Genomic DNA, 20,000 nt, shown 5'->3' on the forward strand with positions numbered 1-20,000 from the left:
GCTAAATAGTCTTTTCTATTTAGCACGACCACATTGCCGCCCTTGTCTGACTGTCTAATGATTAATTCCTCATCTTTAGTTAAAGACTTCAATGCTTCCTTCTCTGCATATGTAAGGTTTGATTTTGGTCTGTATTTAGATTTAGTTGTATCTCTATTGTTTTCATCTAGAACTCTGAGTTTATTTTCAATGGTCTTTTGAAAAATGTCTAGGACTTTAGGTCTCATTTGTGTTGGATAAAAGGAACTTTTGTTCTTAATATGTTTAAGTGAAATCCCTTTTGTGTCTGGCAGCCCTATTTTAGTTATGTGATTTTCTTGTTCAAGTGTTTGAAGGTCATATACATTGCACCAATCTGTGAAATGCATCTTATCTATTTCAGTGTAATCAGTGCTAACTGTATCTTCACTCATATCAGTAGTTGGCGACATATCTTTATCCTGAGCAGAATAAAAATGCCTACGCAAAGTAATTTTGCGCACAAATCTATTAATATCTAAAATGGTGTCAAACATGTTGAAATGATTTGTGGGAACAAAGTTAAGTCCTTTTGATAGAACAGAGGTCTCTAAACTAGTCAGATTTTTAGAAGATAGATTGATAACATCTGAGTTCATGCATATTTCTTGTGCGTTTTCTGTGATCTGGTTGTGTATGTCTTGCGCAGATTTCCTTTCTTGGTTTTGTTTAGTACTTGAGTGGATGCACGTTGTTCTTCTGCCCTTTCCTCTTGCCCCTCTATGTGTTTTTTTATTCTTCCTGGGGGTTGAGATCTGTCCTGCCCGTTTTTTGAAGATTGAGACATAGGTTCAGGCACTGATGTTGCATCCATGGTTCGCAAGACATTAGGAACATCATTTTCTTCTGTCACATCCCCATCAGATGAGTCAAACTCGTATTCTGTATCAGAAAACGTTACTGTTTTTTCTTTCTTTTCTGATCTTTTGTTTTGATAGTGACGTTTAAAGTACCTAGGTTTAGAGCTTTCCTCACTGCTCCATCTGTACACTTGCTTAGATTCATAATCCTTTTTATCACGTACCATCTTTCTAGACTTGAACTGCCAAAGTTCCTGTTTGAATTTATTCATATTTTTTTCAAACTGAATATCATATTTCTTGAAGTCCACATTATCTTGATGACTTTTTAAATTTTCTTGAATCTCCTTTAATTCTACTGAAATATCTTTTCTTTGTTGGTTTTTATACTCAATCAGAAGATTAATTAGGGCAAAAGAGCATGTGTCTAGAATGTTATTCCATTTTTTAATAAACTCTAAGTCATTAACTAAAAAGGAGGGAAATTTCTTTATCCTCAGTCCTCTGGGTATACGTTTTTCTTGTATATAAATCCTGAAAGCTTTTATATCAAGATCCAGTTTAATGTCCCTCTTTCTTAGGGTATCAATATCGAAAAATAAACTGTCCAGAGTATGTACTATGCATTCATACATGTCATCATGATCTTTTTCAAAGTCTCCCAATACATATGATTGTTCACTATTTTGTTCCATTTTTATTTGCTTTTGATGTAACTCTTGATATCGATGTGATTATAAAGTCCTTATGAGAAAGATGTATATATATCCCTCCCCTAGAGCCGTTTGTGTTTAGTTGTAAGGTGTTTTGTGAACCTACAAGGGTACTTGACAATAATAGGGTATATAGCCTGCAAATATATGCTTTCTTTAGTAATTCTCCATATATATGGTATATTTATTGCCCCATTAATACAAGGTGTCCTTTTTGTCTTATATGTTCATAACACTTTAATGTCTTATTTAACAATAATCTCTTACCCGGATCTGCTGGCTTGATGCGGTGATTTAATCTTTTCATGCAGGATCCTCTGCTATACTCCGTGATATTAAGCAGTTTAACCGGACAACCACCTGGGTATAGATTATTGTAGAAACAGCAGCGTGTTCGGGGGATTGTTCCCTGTTCAGCTGACTTGAAACAGTAACTCTTGTGTTGTTACGATATCCGCTGAATTCTATAGATGCACAGTCCAGTGCTGCTGTAACATAAGAACGCCAACTAATAATACATACTAATATCGGGACAGCAGCGTTTTCAAATCAGCTGTTCGGTTGCGGCAATATTCCTTCCGTCTCACCCGGTAAATGCTGATATTCTTTGGTCCCGTGCTGCTGTCTTCCTTAAAAACTGACAGCTTAAATGGCAGCTCCTAGGCAGGTAAAACAGAAAATACGAAAGTCCAACAATAACCTGCACAACGGAGCGCACAGATAATCCTCTGTTCTCTGGAAGTAAAGACGGCTCTGTTTGTAAAGGGGAGGGCGGGATATTTAAATCCCTTACTTACTGGCTATGGCAGCTGTTGGTTCAGCGTGTCTGTTTTTCACACGCCAAAGAGCAAAATCCATGATCCACAGAGAGAACCAAAATAAGCGCTTCAAAGCCAAGATTGATGAATAAAAAACTGTGTGTTTTATTAGGACATTTAAAAACAAAGAATGTCCACAAAGGACAAAAAGTAATCCAGGTTAGTGTAGCAGGCACACAGAGCAGACATGTTTCGTGCTCAGGTAGCACTTGATCACTGCTTACCTGTGCACCTGCAAAGGCCTGCCTTTTAATTACACAAATTTAAAGTGATACATTACACATTTCATTTAGACAACCTGAATAAGTGAATATCAAGAGTAAATCTGCATAGTTAATCTATGTATTATATATATGGGAATATAGCAAACTTTGCAAAGAATTTATATTATGCTAGAATGCAAAGAAAACTGAATGGAAAATGTTTTTATATTAAATAGCAAATTTGTATATCTTAGTTTAAAGCTAGTCAAAGATGGAAAATTATATATAAAAAGAAACTGACATGAAGAGTAAATCTGTATAGTTAATCTATGTTTTATATATAGGAATATAGCAAATTTTGCAAATAATTGATATTATGTTGAAATACTTAGAAGACTAATGGAAAATGATTTTATATTGAAAAACAGATTTATGTATCTTAGTTTAATACTAGTCATTAAAGTAAAAAATTAAGTACAGTTATGGGCTGACTTTTGTAGGACTAGCAAATTTTGCACTATCCTATAATTATAGTTTATTATACAAATAAATCTAAATCTCTTCTTTTGTTAATCCCTAAAGGATAACTAGTTTGTAAAGTCAGTATCCAAAAAACTTCTCTTTTGTCTAGCATCATTTCCCTATTTCCTCCTCTACTCCAAATAGGAACAAAATCTATGCCCTGCACCATTAGGGCATTAACATCCGCATTATGCTTTTCTTTGAAATGTCTCGCTACTGGAGTATCTGAACTCTCATCTTCTATGCTACGTAGGTGTTCTAAAAACCTTTCCTTGAGCGGCCTGGTGGTCTTACCTGTATACTGCATGAAACAAATTAATAGTATGTAATCTCCCATCCTACATTCAAGACACAACAGCACTATTAAGAAAACTAGAAAATATACAATGGAAACCAACCTACAGATTAATCACATCAGATGTCTCATCCTTGTACACCTCAATAGTACATGAGAAGGGCTTAAAAGCAATAGAATTTTTTCTAGACAATTACAGTAATTATGAAGCACCTTCTAAGGTCTTTCTGATTAATGCAATAGAGTATTTGCTAACACATAATTTTTTTAAATTTGGTAATAGTTTCTATCTCCAGAGACGTGGGACAGCTATGGGGGCTAAATTTGCCCCCTCCTATGCCAACCTCTTCATGGGTTGGTGGGAGCTGTCCCATGTCTTTGGAGATAGAAACCCTCACAAATCACGTATCGTATCATTTTTTCGATACATAGATGACCTGCTATTTATATATGATGGAAATGATTCTGAAATAGAGGAATTTTGTCAATACCTAAACTCTAATGAATGTGGCATTGAATTTACAAGCCATTATAGTACAACTAATGTCAATTTCCTTGATTTGACAATCTTTATCGATGATAAATCCAATAATATAAACACTACACTATTTAGGAAACCAACAGCAGGCAATACCACTTTAAAATATGACTCATGTCACCCCAAACATGTTATTAATGCAATACCTAAAGGAGAACTAATTAGACTTAAAAGAAACTGTACGACAGAGGATGAATACCAAAAACATGCAAAGATAGCCTTAGAGAGACTTAAAGATAGAGGCTATAAAAATGAGACATTAATAAAAGCTAAAAATACAGTGGATAAAATACCAAGGAAAAATCTTTTGAATAGGAAGAAACAACATGTAAATACTGACAAATATCAGAATAAACTCAAATTCATTACAAACTATAGTTTGGAATACAACAAAATTTGTAAAATTGTGCAAGGTTCTATACCTATATTATATTCTGATCCCATACTTAAAGAAATCATGCAGGAAGGGTGCAATTTTATATCAAAAAGAGGTAAAACTTTATCTAACTTTTTATCTCCTTCTGAGCTTAAACCTATTTCAAACAAAAATTGGCTTCAAAGAAAAAGGGGCTTCCACAAATGTAGGAGGCCAATATGTAGGACCTGTAATTTTGTAAAAGAAGGAGAAGTAATAACATCGTCAGTAACCCATAAACAACACAAAATTAACTATTCAATAAACTGTTCAACTACTCATGTGATATATCTGTTAACCTGTAAAATTTGTTTCATGCAGTATACAGGTAAGACCACCAGGCCGCTCAAGGAAAGGTTTTTAGAACACCTACGTAGCATAGAAGATGAGAGTTCAGATACTCCAGTAGCGAGACATTTCAAAGAAAAGCATAATGCGGATGTTAATGCCCTAATGGTGCAGGGCATAGATTTTGTTCCTATTTGGAGTAGAGGAGGAAATAGGGAAATGATGCTAGACAAAAGAGAAGTTTTTTGGATACTGACTTTACAAACTAGTTATCCTTTAGGGATTAACAAAAGAAGAGATTTAGATTTATTTGTATAATAAACTATAATTATAGGATAGTGCAAAATTTGCTAGTCCTACAAAAGTCAGCCCATAACTGTACTTAATTTTTTACTTTAATGACTAGTATTAAACTAAGATACATAAATCTGTTTTTCAATATAAAATCATTTTCCATTAGTCTTCTAAGTATTTCAACATAATATCAATTATTTGCAAAATTTGCTATATTCCTATATATAAAACATAGATTAACTATACAGATTTACTCTTCATGTCAGTTTCTTTTTATATATAATTTTCCATCTTTGACTAGCTTTAAACTAAGATATACAAATTTGCTATTTAATATAAAAACATTTTCCATTCAGTTTTCTTTGCATTCTAGCATAATATAAATTCTTTGCAAAGTTTGCTATATTCCCATATATATAATACATAGATTAACTATGCAGATTTACTCTTGATATTCACTTATTCAGGTTGTCTAAATGAAATGTGTAATGTATCACTTTAAATTTGTGTAATTAAAAGGCAGGCCTTTGCAGGTGCACAGGTAAGCAGTGATCAAGTGCTACCTGAGCACGAAACATGTCTGCTCTGTGTGCCTGCTACACTAACCTGGATTACTTTTTGTCCTTTGTGGACATTCTTTGTTTTTAAATGTCCTAATAAAACACACAGTTTTTTATTCATCAATCTTGGCTTTGAAGCGCTTATTTTGGTTCTCTCTGTGGATCATATATATATATATATATATATATATATATATATATATATATATATATATATATATATATATATATATATATATATATATATATATATATATATATATATGTATATGTGTGTGTATACACATATATGTATGTGTGTGTGTGTATATATATCCCTCAGTTTACGCCGGGGTTAGGTTCCAGAAGGAATGGTTGTAAATCGAAACAGTTGTAAATTGAAACCCAGTTTATAATGTAAGTCAATGGGAAGTGAGGGAGTTAGATTCCAGACCCCTCTCAAAATTGACATAAGTAACACCTAATACATTATTTTTAAAGCTTTGAAATGAAGACTTTAAATGCTAAACAGAATTATAAACCTAATTAAATAATCACACAACAGACTGTATCATCAAACTAAGTTTAATGAACAAAAACATTTTTTTACTTGCATTTTTCTGCAATCAGTTCTCTGCATTGTTAGCATGTTAGATAATATTGGGTCTGCACCTATTCTATGCATTTCAATCTAGACTGATTAAGCAGTTAGGCACCCTCACCTCAAGCATCTGGACAGGAAGATAATAGGGAAGTGGCTGATAGAGCTTGCTGCTTTGAAAGCTGCTCGATAGCTAATGTCTGTTCTGTGTACACAGATTAATTTCAGACCGGCTAAGCTTGCATAACTTTGCTGCAACGCAAGCGGACAGCTCCACCTACTGGCTATTTTAATTAGTGCACTGCTTTTCAATGCTTTTCAATAGCAGTCACACGACTGACAAAAAAGGTTGTTATTCTAAAACGGCCCAAATTGAACCGGCGTAAACCGAGGGCCATCTGTGTGTGTGTGTGTGTGTATATGTGTATGTGTGTATGTGTATATATATATATATATATATATATATATATATACATGTATTATGTGTGTGTGTGTGTATATATATATATATATATATATATATATATATATATATATATATATATATATATGTGTGTGTATATACAGGGACATATTCTTTCTGGAGCACTATATGTCAGCAGTTTTGCATGAGCACTAGATGGCAGCACTATTCCCTGCCATGTAGTGCTCCAGATGCCTACCTTGGTATCTTTTCAACAAAGAATATCATAGGAACGAAGCAAATCTGATAATAGAAGTAAATTGGATCACAAATTATTATTTTTTATGTTTCATATACCTTTAAGCATTTACAAAAGTTGTTTTATTTGTGCCTGTGCTGATCAAGTTCTCATTTTTTAGAATGTTGCATGGTTATAGTCCTGGATCCCTCAGCATTATGCTCTCCAGCATTATTGGGGGGGGGGGGCAATTCAGAGGTGAATTATAGAGAGACTGGGCATAATATATAATATTATACTTTATAGAGTTATTCTTCCTACACACAATTAAGCATTTACTTTTGAGTTTAATATGAAATGGTTTACAGTTGTCACATAATAAGCATATTCTCTGCTACCAAACGCAGCAGTAAGTAGCAAAATAAGATAATGTGAAGATAAAAAAAACACACACTTCCTTTGTATATCTCTTATCATTTCACATTAAACTGTTGTATCCGAGAACAGTGGTTTAAACTGCAATGTAAATCTGTAGGCTAAAGGTAGTGGGAAATCTAAAATGACATTTGGTAATCTGCTTTATATGACACTCTAGTGAACTGCTTTGTATTATTGGCCATTGTTATGACAATGAGGTCATTGTTTTCTCTTGGAAAGAGAAGATAAAATATATTTAGTAGCAGATAAGCAAAGGGCTCTCCCTGTTCCCTTCCTGTCTTTTTCTGCTGATGTTATTTGTAGACTTTAATGGTGGGTTGTTTATTTTTAGCAGATGTGCCATTTCTACAGGTTTGCTGTCTTGAACATTGCATTTTCAATGATGTATTAGTGGGTATATAGGCAATGTGATGCATTATAAGGCGTAATTTCTGGCTGATTATTTAAAGGGACACTCAAGTAAAACTAAACTTATGATTTAGATAGAGCATGCAGTTTTAAGAAACTTCCCAATTTACTTCCATTATCAAATTTTGCACAATATTTTTATATTCACACTTTCTAGGGAACAAGATCCTACTGAGCATGTGTACAAGCTCACAGGGTATATGTATACTAGTCTGTGATTGGCTGATGTCTGTCACATGATACAGGGGGCCGGACAATGGGAGAAAAAATAAACTTGCCAGAGAAAAAATCTGCTTTTTTCAAATTCAGATTAAGTGTTATTGTATTGTCTTTTTATTATGCACTTGTTAATAATGTAATTCTACCGCATTGAGTGGTCCTTTAAGTAAAAAGTGCTAGGTACTCTCTGCATCTCATGGTTAAGATATTTATGGTACTATAGTGAAGCGCTCCCATGGGTCTTGGTGCACACATCACACCTGAGCTCCTGCCATGGTACATCCTGACTCTGGCCCTGGATTGATGAGACTTTGCATCAGCCTTCTGGTCCCACTTTTTAAACAGGACATATTCAGAAATATACAGTTTATATAAAAGTATCATTTAGTCCTGAAACGCCTAGCCCAGGCTGTTTATAAATGCATTGTTAAATAATATTAACATCTAGACAAAATAATAGTTTAACTCAAATGGATTTTATCTGCTCCCTCCACCTTTTAATATTTGTATTGTATATTAGCAATTTACCTCTTCAAGCAGCAAATGTGTACTGACAGATGTAGGGGGAGGACAATTGTGGTTGCCTGTAAAACAATAAAGGGTTACTACTGCACGTTTTTACCAGGTAAGGGTACTTGTGGGAACCAAATTAATAGCTTACATGTATCTAACGTAGATTACAGCCTATTACCTGGGCTCTGTCCTCCAGGAGAAGAATGTTCTCTGATTTTTCATTTTAAGGTTACAGGAAAGCCAACATATAACTTTAATGATTCAGATAGTGCAAGCTACTAAAATGTACTTATGTTATATGATGTACTTCTTTCTCTTGGTATTCATGGTTGAAGAGCACACCTAATAAGGCTCATGATTGTGTATGTGTGTTGAACACCATATGGCAGCAGCATTTGCAACAATGTATAGCACTATTATAAACATTGTTGCTAACGCTGCTGCATATACTTAGATTGTATGTTCTCTAGGGAGTAAATCCATATAATCCTCCTGTCCTCTGGCTCCTGTCTTGTTTTATTCATTGCATCCCCTGTAGAACACTGCTGAATTTGTTGGTATATCACAAATAAAGCTGCTGCTTCTGACAATATTTATCAAACAAAATGCATGCAGGCTCCTGAGCCTACCTTAGTATGCTCCTCAGCAAACAAAGAGAACAAAGTAAATGTGTTATGTACCAGAATATCTAGCAGCAATGCACACAAGAGTTACTATGAGTTTACAGGAGCAACACCCCATGATACTGTACAAGTGGAGGGCATAGTTCAGATAAACACTGGCATTTGTTGTTGGCATGTACAACAGATGTGTTAATAAGTACTTGTTAGAGCACAGATAAAACAACCTTCCTAGCCATTAACCCCTTTATTATTATATTTGAACATATTTACCTTTTTTACACACTGGATATATTAACCTCTTAAGGACATATGACAGAATTTTTCTGTCATAAAACAATTGAGAAAGCTGAAGCTGTGTCCTTAAAGGGTTAAAAGCAAATCACATCAAGAGCAGATTCAGCAAATAACATTTATACAGGGGAGGGAGTACGTCAGGGAGCTGTTTAGAGTACAAACAGTTATAAAAAATAATCAATAATTATTAGCAATTGCTCAATAACTTGTAAATTAAAGTTAGAGGCATAAAACACCTGATGATTATACTTTTTTCAGTAATACCAAAATAAATTGACATCCTGGGAAAGTGTGACTGATTTCAATGACCAAACACCATCTACAACTTGCCTTATTTGGAGGAACTTATTCAGACTTGCAATTGGAGTCTATTTTGTTTGCAGTTCCTTATCTCATCATCTCTATTCTGGCCAATTGGGGATAGATATGTAGCAGGGTTAGGCTTGTGAAGTCTGCAAGGTGCACTTCAAATCTCAGACTTGGAAACCCTGCATTATTGAGAAATAGATTACGCGAAAAGGGGGCAAAAAACTTTGCACTGTTCATTATTTAAACTACTCTACTATAATATTAAAAGCTCACAAAGCTTCATATTTCTTTAAAGGGACAGTTCACCCAAAAATGTTCTCCCCTTAAAATTATTCCATTGGTTACAAGTAACTCCTTTACTCCTATTTCAACATTTGAAATAGCTGATTTAGCCTGTGGTATAGCCACCTATACTGAAAGTTTTGATACTGGCGTATATGCTATTGACAAGCCTAAGTAAACACAGCCAGCAGAAGAAGTTACACTCTCAGTGGGGTGCAGGATAGTTAAATAATAAAATGATAATTGTCCATTGTTCTCTCTATGTATTGAGCTTTGGTGTTCAAGCCAAATAAAAGATAAGGAAGCACATCTGTGTACATAAAAGTGATAACATAATGAGATCTGATATCACCTTTAAAGGGACAGTATACACTCATTTTCATATAACTGCATGTAATAGACACTACTATAAAGAACAAGATGCCCAGTTACTGATATAAAAATCCAGTATAAAACGGTTTAAAGACTTACTTAGAAGCTCTCAGTTTAGCTATTTTGAAAAGTTAGCTGGAAAGCCCACTGCAAGTGGGAAATAAGTCACTCCCCCCTCCCCCTTCTTTTGCATGTGAAAAGACCCTTTACACAAACAGGAGCAAGCTGGAGAAGGTAGCTGACAGTATTCACATAAAACTTTGGGGCTTGGTTAGGAGTCTGAAAATCAGAGCAATGTTATTTAAAAATAAGTTAAACTATACATTTTTTTAAAAATTCATCTTTATGGGCTATATAAATAGATCATCTACAAAACATATATGCAAAGAAAAAATGAGTGTATAATGTCCCTTTAAGTTCAACCCATTGTAATAGCCTGTAGTTTCAAAGCACAAAATCAGCTACTTTATATACACATATAAGCATGAAAATACAATTTCTCAAATATTTTATACTCAGTAGTTGGTATAACAAGTTATTTAAAATACATTAATGGAAAAACTATTTTACAGTGTACTGTCCCTTTAATATTAGCTATTCTACAGTTTAAGAACAAGTAAATATAACAATGAAAATGTAACTTTTTTTAAAAGCTGGTGGCACCTCTGGAAGGATAACACATTATTGATCCTGAGTTGGACATGGCTGGCACTGCTATGCATATATGCTGCTCTGATTGGCTCAGCGCACATGTTAAGTTTGAGACTGACAGAAATTTAACACCAAGGCCCCTATTTATGAAAGGCCTGTCGGACATGATCCGACATTGCGGATCATGTCCGACAGACCTTGCTGAATGTGGAGAGCGGGGGGGGGGGGGGGGGGCGTGTCAATCAACCCGATCATATTCGATCGGATTGAATTGCAACAATCTCTGTCTGTGTCCTCAGAGCATAACTTGTGTTTCTGGCGAGTCTGAAGGCTCGCCAGAAACACAGGCCCTCAAGCTCTATACAGAGTTTGATAAATGGGCCCCCAAGTCATGTTCATTTTAACATTTCTGTTTGAATTTTAAACAGTCGGTCTTTAAATCTTGTTATGAGTACAAATATTGTGGCATTATTTACCATAATATGAAAACTAAACATAATATACTAACATATTAATAAAATAACAAATGTGATGTTTGATTTATCTTTGCTCTAATTGTCATGCAGAAAGAGCCCATATCTTTATCAGTTTGGGTCACTTATTTATATTCAGAAATTAAGATGCACTAATGTGTTATTTTTTTTCTTTTCTTTTAGGTGGACAGGTCTGATATGAACACCCTCAGTTTGCCTTTAAACATTCGTCGAGGAGGATCTGATACCAACCTAAACTTTGATTTACCAGATGGGATTCTAGACTTTCACAAAGTAAAACTTAATGCTGACAGTTTGAAGCAAAAAATTCTTAAAGTAACTGAGCAAATAAAAATTGAACAATCCGCTCGTGACGACAATGTGGCAGAATACTTAAAACTTGTTAACACCGCTGACAAGCAGCAGGCTGGGCGCATCAAACAAGTATTTGAAAAGAAGAACCAAAAATCTGCTCATTCTATATCTCAGTTGCAGAAAAAACTTGAACAGTACCGTAAAAAGTTAAAGGACATTGAGCAAAATGGACCTACAAGTAAAAGCTCAAAAGATGTTTCCAAAGATAACCTTAAAGATTTACAACATTCGTTAAAAGACGTACATAGCAGTTCTCGTCCTGCTGGACCAGCAGAAAGCAGTAAAGTGGGTATGCCAGGTGTATCTTTGACACCTCCGATGTTTGTATTTAATAAGTCAAGGGAGTTTGCAAATCTGATTCGTAATAAATTTGGAAGCGCCGATAACATTGCTCATCTAAAGACGTCTCTTGATGACTTTCACCCAGAGAGCAATTCTAGGAACTTGAGTGGTAGTGCCACTATAGTGGCAAAGTCAAAGTATGCCAGCGACGATGAGTGTTCCAGTGGAACATCTGCTTCTGCAGACAGTAATGGAAACCAGACATTTGACAATGGAAGGACAAATACCAGTGATACCCATCGGAATCTCGCTGTATTTCTAGAAGAACTGAGAGAAATAAGAGAAGCTCAGACTCAGCTGTCTGAAGATATAGAGACATTGAAAGTGCAGTTCAAAAGAGATTATGGCTTTATTTCACAAACATTGCAAGAAGAAAGATACAGGTAGCTATTATTTATATATTTGATAATGAAAATGTTTTTTTGCAGCAATACTAAATATAATACATGAAAATGTCATACACAATAATTGTATAATATTACTCAAACATTTTCTGTAATATATATGAAAAAGCAGTGTCCTGTATTTCTATTGCTCACTGGCTTATAGAGACAACTACTTCATAAAAAGTTGGCTTAATATGTATTCGTACAGTACATCCATTTAATATAATTAGAAACATTCTCTTTTAGTTATAACACAGAAAACATTTAAGTATTATATCCCTTTAAAGGTACATGAACCCCAAAATGTCTCTTTCAGGATTCTGATAGTGCATATGATTTTAAACAACTTTTCAATTTACTTCTATTATCAAATTTGGTACATTACAATTTATGGAATCTGTTAGCGCTCTACAAATAACTGATAATGATAATAAATAATCCTTTGTTGAAGGAGCAACAGCGCACTACTGTGATATAGCTTAATACGTAACCGGTGAGCCAACCACAAGAGGTATATATGTTTAGCCACCAATCAGCAGCTAGCTCTGATTAGTGCGTTGCTGCTCCTAAGCTTAGCTAGGATAACAAAACAATTTAGATCATTTTAGTAAATTGGAAAGCTGTATAAAATGACATGCTTTATCTTATAGGAACAAAATATTTTTGTTGGTCATATGATAATATAGGGATCAATTATAGTGCTTCAGGGAAAAACAATCTTCCAAATGGAACAATACAAATCAGCAATTTCTGTAAACAAATTTACAGGGACATGAAGGTCAAAATTAGAATGCAGTACATTTCAAATTTAAGTAGGAATCTATTTGTAGTATATTTCCACTTGCAAGAATTCAGTTTATTGCCTTAAGAGAAGCAGGAATAATGCTTAAATAAATTTTTTTTTTTAAACTATGATGCAAAATATTTTTCTCTTGTTAAGTGTATCCAGTCCACGGATCATCCATTACTTATGGGATATATTCTCCTTCCCAACAGGAAGTTGCAAGAGTCCACCCACAGCAAAGCTGCTATATAGCTCCTCCCCTAACTGCCATTACCAGTCATTCTCTTGCAAGTCTCAACATAGATAGGAGGTCGTGAGAGTCTGTGGTTTTTTATACTTAGTTTATTTCTTCAATCAAAAGTTTGTTATTTTTAAATGGCACCGGAGTGTGCTGTTTATCTCAGGCAGTATTTGGAAGAAGAATCTGCCTGCGTTTTTTCTATGATCTTAGCAGACGTAACTAAGATCCAGTTGCTGTTCTCACACATTCTGAGGAGTAAGGTACTTCAGAGGGGGAATGGCGTGCAGGTTTTCCTGCAAATAAGGTATGTGCAGTAAAATATTTTTCTAAGGAATGGAATTGACTAAGAAAATACTGCTGATACCGAAGTAATGTAAGTACAGCCTTTAAATGCAGTGAAAGCGACTGGTACCAGGCTGATTGATAGAGATATATGCTAAGGTATGTGCAGTAATATATTTTTCTAAGGAATGGAATTGACTAAGAAAATACTGCTGATACCGAAGTAATGTAAGTAAAGCCTTAAATGCAGTGATAGCGACTGGATCAGGCTTATTAATAGACATACATACTCTTATAAGAATGTGTTTTAAAACGTTTGCTGGCATGTTTAATCGTTTTTTAACATATGTTTGGTGATAAAACTTATTGGGGCCTAATTTTTCCACATGGCTGGCTTAAATTTTGCATAGAAACAGTTATAGGGAAGGTAATCCACAGCTCAGCTGTGGCAGTTTTGTTGTGTCTGTTTAAAAAAATGTCGTTTTTTTTTTTTTTTAAATCTGTTTTTTGCATTAAAGGGTTAATCATCCATTTGCAAGTGGGTGCAATGCTCTGTTAACTTATTACATGTACTGTAAAAATTTCGTTTGATTTACTGCCTTTTTTCACTGTTTTTCAAATTTTGACAAAATTTGTTTCTCTTAAAGGCACAGTAACGTTTGTTATATTTGCTTGTTAACTTGATTTAAAGTGTTTTCCAAGCTTACTAGTCTCTTTATTAGTTCTAACATGTCTAACATAGAGGAGGCTCTGTGTTTATTATGTTTAAAGCCATGGTGGAACCCCATTTTAGAATGTGTACCAGATGTACTGATTTCATGTTAAACAATAAAGATCATTTTTTGTATTTAAAAACATTATCACCAGAGGATTCTGTCGAGGGGGAAGTTATGCCGACTAACTCTCCCCACGTGTCAGACCCTTTGACTCCCGCTTTAGGGACTCACGCTCAAATGGCGCCAAGTACATCAAGGGCACCCATAGCGTTTATTTTACCAGAGGATTCTGTCGAGGGGGAAGTTATGCCGACTAACTCTCCCCACGTGTCAGACCCTTTGACTCCCGCTCCAGGGACTCACGCTCAAATGGCGCCAAGTATATCAATGGCGCCCATAGCGTTTATTTTACAAGACATGGCAAAGGTTGTGTATAATACACTGGCAGCAGTATTAGTCAGACTACCTGAAATTAAAGGAAAGCAAAACAGCTCTGGGGGTAGATACAGAGCATACAGACGCTTTAAGAACCATGTCTGATACTACCTCACAATATGCTTAGTCTGTGGGTGATATTTGTGACTCAGGGAAGATGATTTAACCTGATTCTGATATTTCTACATTTAAAATTTATGCTTGAGAACCTCCACTTGTTGCTCAGGGAGGCTTTAGCTGCTCTGAATGAATGTGTACAATCGCAGTGCCAGAGAAATTGTGTAGACTGGATAAATAATATGCAGTGCCGGTGTGTACTTATGTTTTTCCAATACCTAAAGAGGTTTACTAAAATTTTTCATAAGGAATGGGATAGACCAGGTGTGCCGTTCTCTTCCCCTCCTATTTTTTAGAAGAATGTTTTCTAATAGTTGCCACCACACGGGACTTATGGCAGACAGTTCCTAAGGTGGAGAGAAGAGTTTCTACTCTAGCTAAGCGTACCACTACCTCTGGCGAGGACTGTTGTGCTTTTTTAGATCCAATGGATAAAAAATGTTTATTCAACAAGGTTTTATCCTGCAGCCCCTTGCACGCATTGCTCCTGTCACTGCTGCTGCGGCGTTCTGGTTTGAGTCTCTTGATGAGGCTTTACAGGCTCCATTGGATGAATATATTTGACAAGCTTAGAGCACTTAAGCTAGCCAATTCCTTTGTTTTCTGATGCCTTTGTTCCTTTGACTAGACTAACGGCTAAGAATTCTGTTTTTTACTATACTGGCGCGCAGAGCGCTATGGCTTATATCATGGTCAGCTGTCGTGACTTTAATAAATAAGCTACTTAACTTCCCTTCAAGGGGCAGACCCTATTCAGGCCTAGTTTGAAGGAGATTATTACTTATATCACTGGAGGAAAAGATCATGCCCTTCCTCAGGACAGGTCCAAATCAAGGGACAAAAAAGGCCTAATTTTCGTGCCTTTCGAAAATTCAAGGCAGGTGTGGCATCAACTTCCTCTAAGGCAAAATAAGAGGGAACTTTTGCTCAGTCCAAGGCGGTCTGGAGACAACCGGACCTGGAACAAAGATAAGCAGGTCAAGGAGCCTGCTGCTGCCTCTAAAACAGCATGAGGAACGGACCCCTATCCTTCATTCTTTGCCCAGGCATGGGCAAGAGATGCCCAGGATCCCTGGGCATTGGAAATTATACCCCAGAGATATCTTCTGGATTTCAAAGCTTTCCCCCCCAAAAAAGGGGAGTTTTTGCCTTTCACATTTATCTGCAAACCAGATAAAGAAAGAGACATTCTTGCATTGTGTACGTGACCCATTCAGTTCCAATAGAGGAACAGGGACACAGTTTTCCTCAAATCGGTTTGTAGTTCCCAAGGAAAGGAAACCTTCAGACCTATTTTGGATCTAAAAGATCTTAAACAAATTCTTTAGAATTCTATCATTTAAGATGGAAACTATTCGTACCATCTTAACTATGATCCAGGAGAGTCAATAGAGGACTACAATGGATTTGAAGGATGCTTATCCTCACATTACGATGCATAAAGATCACCATCGGTTTTTCAGGTTTGCCTTTCTAGACAGGCATTACCAGTTTGTAGCTCTTTCCTTTGGGTTAACTACAGCCCCTAGAATCTTTATGGAGGTTCTGGGGTCACTTTGGCGGTCCTTAGGCCGCGGGGCATAGAAGTGGCCCCTTATTTAGACGACATCCTGATACAGGATTTTGCCAAGTTGCCAAGTCTCATACGGACGTAGTACTGGCATTTCTGAGATCGCATGGGTGGAAAGTGAACAAGGAAAGAGTTCTCTATCCCCAATATCAAGGGTTTCCCTCCTAGGGATTCTGATAGATTTTGTAGAAATTAAAATTTACCTGACGGAGTCCAGGTTGTCAAAGTTTCTAAATTTCTGCCGTGTTCTTCATTCCATCCGCGCCCTTTGGTGGCTCAGTACATGAATGTAATCGGCTTAATGGTAGCGGCAAGGGACATAGTACCGTTTGCACGCCTACATTTCAGACCACTGCAACTATGCATGCTCAGCCAGAGGAACGGGGATTACACAGATTTGTTCTCCTGTTAAATCCGGACCAAGAAACCAGAGATTCTCTTCTCTGGTGACTATCTCGGGTCCATCTGTCCAAGGGTATGACCTTCCGCAGGTCAGATGGGACAATTGTTACAACAGATGCCAGCCTTTTAGGTTGGGATACAGTCTGGAACTCCCTGAAGGCTCAGGGATAGTGGACTCAGGAGGAGACCCTCCTTCTAATGAATATTCTGGAACTGGGAGCGATATTCCATGCTCTTCAGACTTGGCCTCAGTTAGCAACTCTGAGGTACATCATATTTCAGTCGGACAATATCACGACTGTGGCTTACATCAACCATCAAGGGGGAACAGAAGTTCCCTAGCAATGTTAGAAGTCTTAAAATAATTCACTGGACAGAGATTCACTCTTGTCTAAAAGCTATCCCTATCCCAGGTGTTGAGAACTGGGAGGCAGATTTTCTAAGTCGTCAGACTTTTCATCCGGGGGAGTGGGAATTCCCTCCGGAGGGGTTTGCACAAGATCAAGCAGGAGAGTGCTTTGGTGCTTTTGACAGCGCCTGCGTGGCCACGCAGGACCTGGTATGCAGATCTGGTGGACATGTCATCCTTTCCACCACGGTCTCTGCTTCTGAGACAGGACCCTCTACCTCAGGGTCTTTTCAACCATCTAAATATAACTAATCTGAGATGGACTGCCTGGAGACAGAACGCTTGATGTTATCAAAGCATGGCTTCTCCGAGTCAGTAATTGATACCTTAATACAGGCATAAAAGCCTGTCTCTAGGAAAATTTAACATAAGATATGGTGTAAATATCTTATTGTTATGAATCCAAGGGTTACTCATGGAGTAAAGTCTGGATTCCCAGGATATTATCTTTTCTCCAAGATGATTTTGAGAAAAGGGTTGTCAGCTAGTTCTTTAAAAGGACAGATTTCTACTCTGTCTATTCTTTTGCACAAGCGTCTGGCAGGTATTCTAGACGTTCAGGCATTTGGTCAGGCTTTGGTTAGAACCAAGCCTGTGGTTAAAAATGTTGCTCCGCCATGGAGCTTAAAGCTGGTTCTTAAGGTTCTTCAAGGAGTTCCATTTGAACCTTTTCATTCCATAGATATCAAACTTCTATCTTGGAAAGTTCCTTTTTGGTAGCTATTTCCTCGGCTCATAGAGTCTCCGAGTTATCTGCGTTGCAATGTGATTCTCCTTATCTGGTTCTCCGTACGGATAAGGTAGTCCTGTGTACCAACCTGGGTTTTTACCTAAGGTGGTATCTAACAAGAATATCACTCAAGAGATTGTTGTTCCATTCTTGTATCCTAATCCTTCTTCAAAGAAGGAACGTCTATTACACAATTTGGACGTGGTTCGTGTTTTAAAGTTTTACTTACAAGCTACTACAGATTTTCATCAAACATTCACCTTGTTTGTTGTCTATTCTGGACAGAGGAGAGGTCAAAGGACTTCAGCAACCTCTCTGTCTTTTTGGTTAAAAAGCATAATTCATTTAGCTTATGAGACTGCTGGACAGCAGCCTTCTGAAGGGATTACAGCTCATTCTACTAGAGCTGTGGTTTTCACTTGGGCCTTTTTTAAATGTGGCTTCTGTTGAAATTTAACAAATTTGATACCTTGCTTCTTCGGAGGCTATTTTTGGGAGAAAGGGTTTTTTACAGGCAGTGGTAACTTCCGTTTAAGTACCTGCCTTGTCCCTCCCATCATCCGTGTACTTTAGCTTTGGTATTTGTATCCCATAAGTAATGGATGATCCGTGGACTGGATACACTTAACAAGAGAAAACATAATTTATGCTTACCTGATAAATTTATTTCTCTTGTAGTGTATCCAGTCCACGACCCGCCCTGTCACTTTAAGGCAGGTAATTTTTCCATTAAACTACAGTCACCACTGCACCCTATGGTTTTCCTTTCTCTGCATGTTTTCGGTCGAATGACTGGTAATGGCAGTTAGGGGAGGAGCTATATAGCAGCTTTGCTGTGGGTGGACTCTTGCAACTTCCTGTTGGGAAGGAGAATATATCCCATAAGTAATGGATGATCCGTGGACTGGATACACTACAAGAGAAATAAATTTATCAGGTAAGCATAAATTATGTTTTAATCTAATTTGAAAAGCACTACAATGTCAGATTATTTTTTTTAAGAAACTATATGGTCACCAAAAGTTTTAAGGCATATTGAATTAAATTTAATTTACAGGTTTTTCTAACTAAATTCTGTAAAATACAATTTAACATTAACATTTGTGTCTCTCTCTTGCGCTCTCTCGCTCATGTTTTAAAGTGACAGTAAATTTAAAAATGTCATAATTCTGCACATAGTGCAGAATTATATAGCATTATCTTAGCGCCAGCTTTTAAAATCAAAGGATTTTAGCTGTCAAAGTTGAACTTACCTGTTCTGCTTAGATCTTCGTTTTTAAAAACGCTTTACAGGCACGCTGTCTAATTAACATAGCGTCTGATTGTGCTATGTAACTGAATGTAGCACGCTCTCGCTCTGGTTTGGTAGCGGGAGTGCGCTATATTCAGCTTAATAGTGCAATCGCGTTGTGATTAGACAGCGCACCCGCAAAGCGCTTTTGAAAAAGAAGACCTTATCAGAAGATCATGGCGAGCAGAACAGGTAAGTTGGTTTTGAAAACTGTCGCTAAGGTAATGTTATATAATTCTGTACTATGTGCAGAATTATATAACATTATTTTTTAAGTTTACTGTCCCTTTAGGCTATTGGAATTTGCAAAATGTCCTATTTTCATTGTTACACAGTTACAAACATTAAGCATAACTTAGTTAAAGGGACCGTGTCCTCCAAAAATGTATATTTTAAAAAGATAGATAATCCCTTTATTGCCCATTTCCCAGTTTTGCACAACCAACAGTTATTTTAATAAACTTTTTTACCTCTGTGATTACCTTGTATCTAAGCCTCTGCAGACTGCCCTCTTATTCCAGTGCTAATTACAGACTTACATTTTAGCTAATTAGTGATGATAACTAACTCCACGGAAATGAGCACAATGTTATCTATATGGTACACGTCAACTAACAATGTCTTGCTGTGAAAAGCTATAAAAATGCACTGAG

The 20,000-nt window shown here is 36.4% G+C and overlaps 1 protein-coding gene across 1 annotated transcript in view; it reads left to right on the top strand.

The window, feature by feature from the left end:
* Nucleotides 1-20,000, top strand: part of TMCC3 (transmembrane and coiled-coil domain family 3) — a 259,710-nt gene that overhangs the window by 172,385 nt on the left and 67,325 nt on the right. Inside the window, exon 2 of the mRNA XM_053716895.1 lies at nucleotides 11,451-12,367. Coding sequence (XP_053572870.1) covers nucleotides 11,451-12,367 — 917 coding nt within the window. The remainder of the gene's footprint in view (nucleotides 1-11,450; nucleotides 12,368-20,000) is intronic.

The sequence above is a fragment of the Bombina bombina genome, chromosome 6 (genome assembly GCF_027579735.1).
Source record: "Bombina bombina isolate aBomBom1 chromosome 6, aBomBom1.pri, whole genome shotgun sequence".
Classification (NCBI taxonomy): Eukaryota; Metazoa; Chordata; class Amphibia; order Anura; family Bombinatoridae; genus Bombina; species Bombina bombina.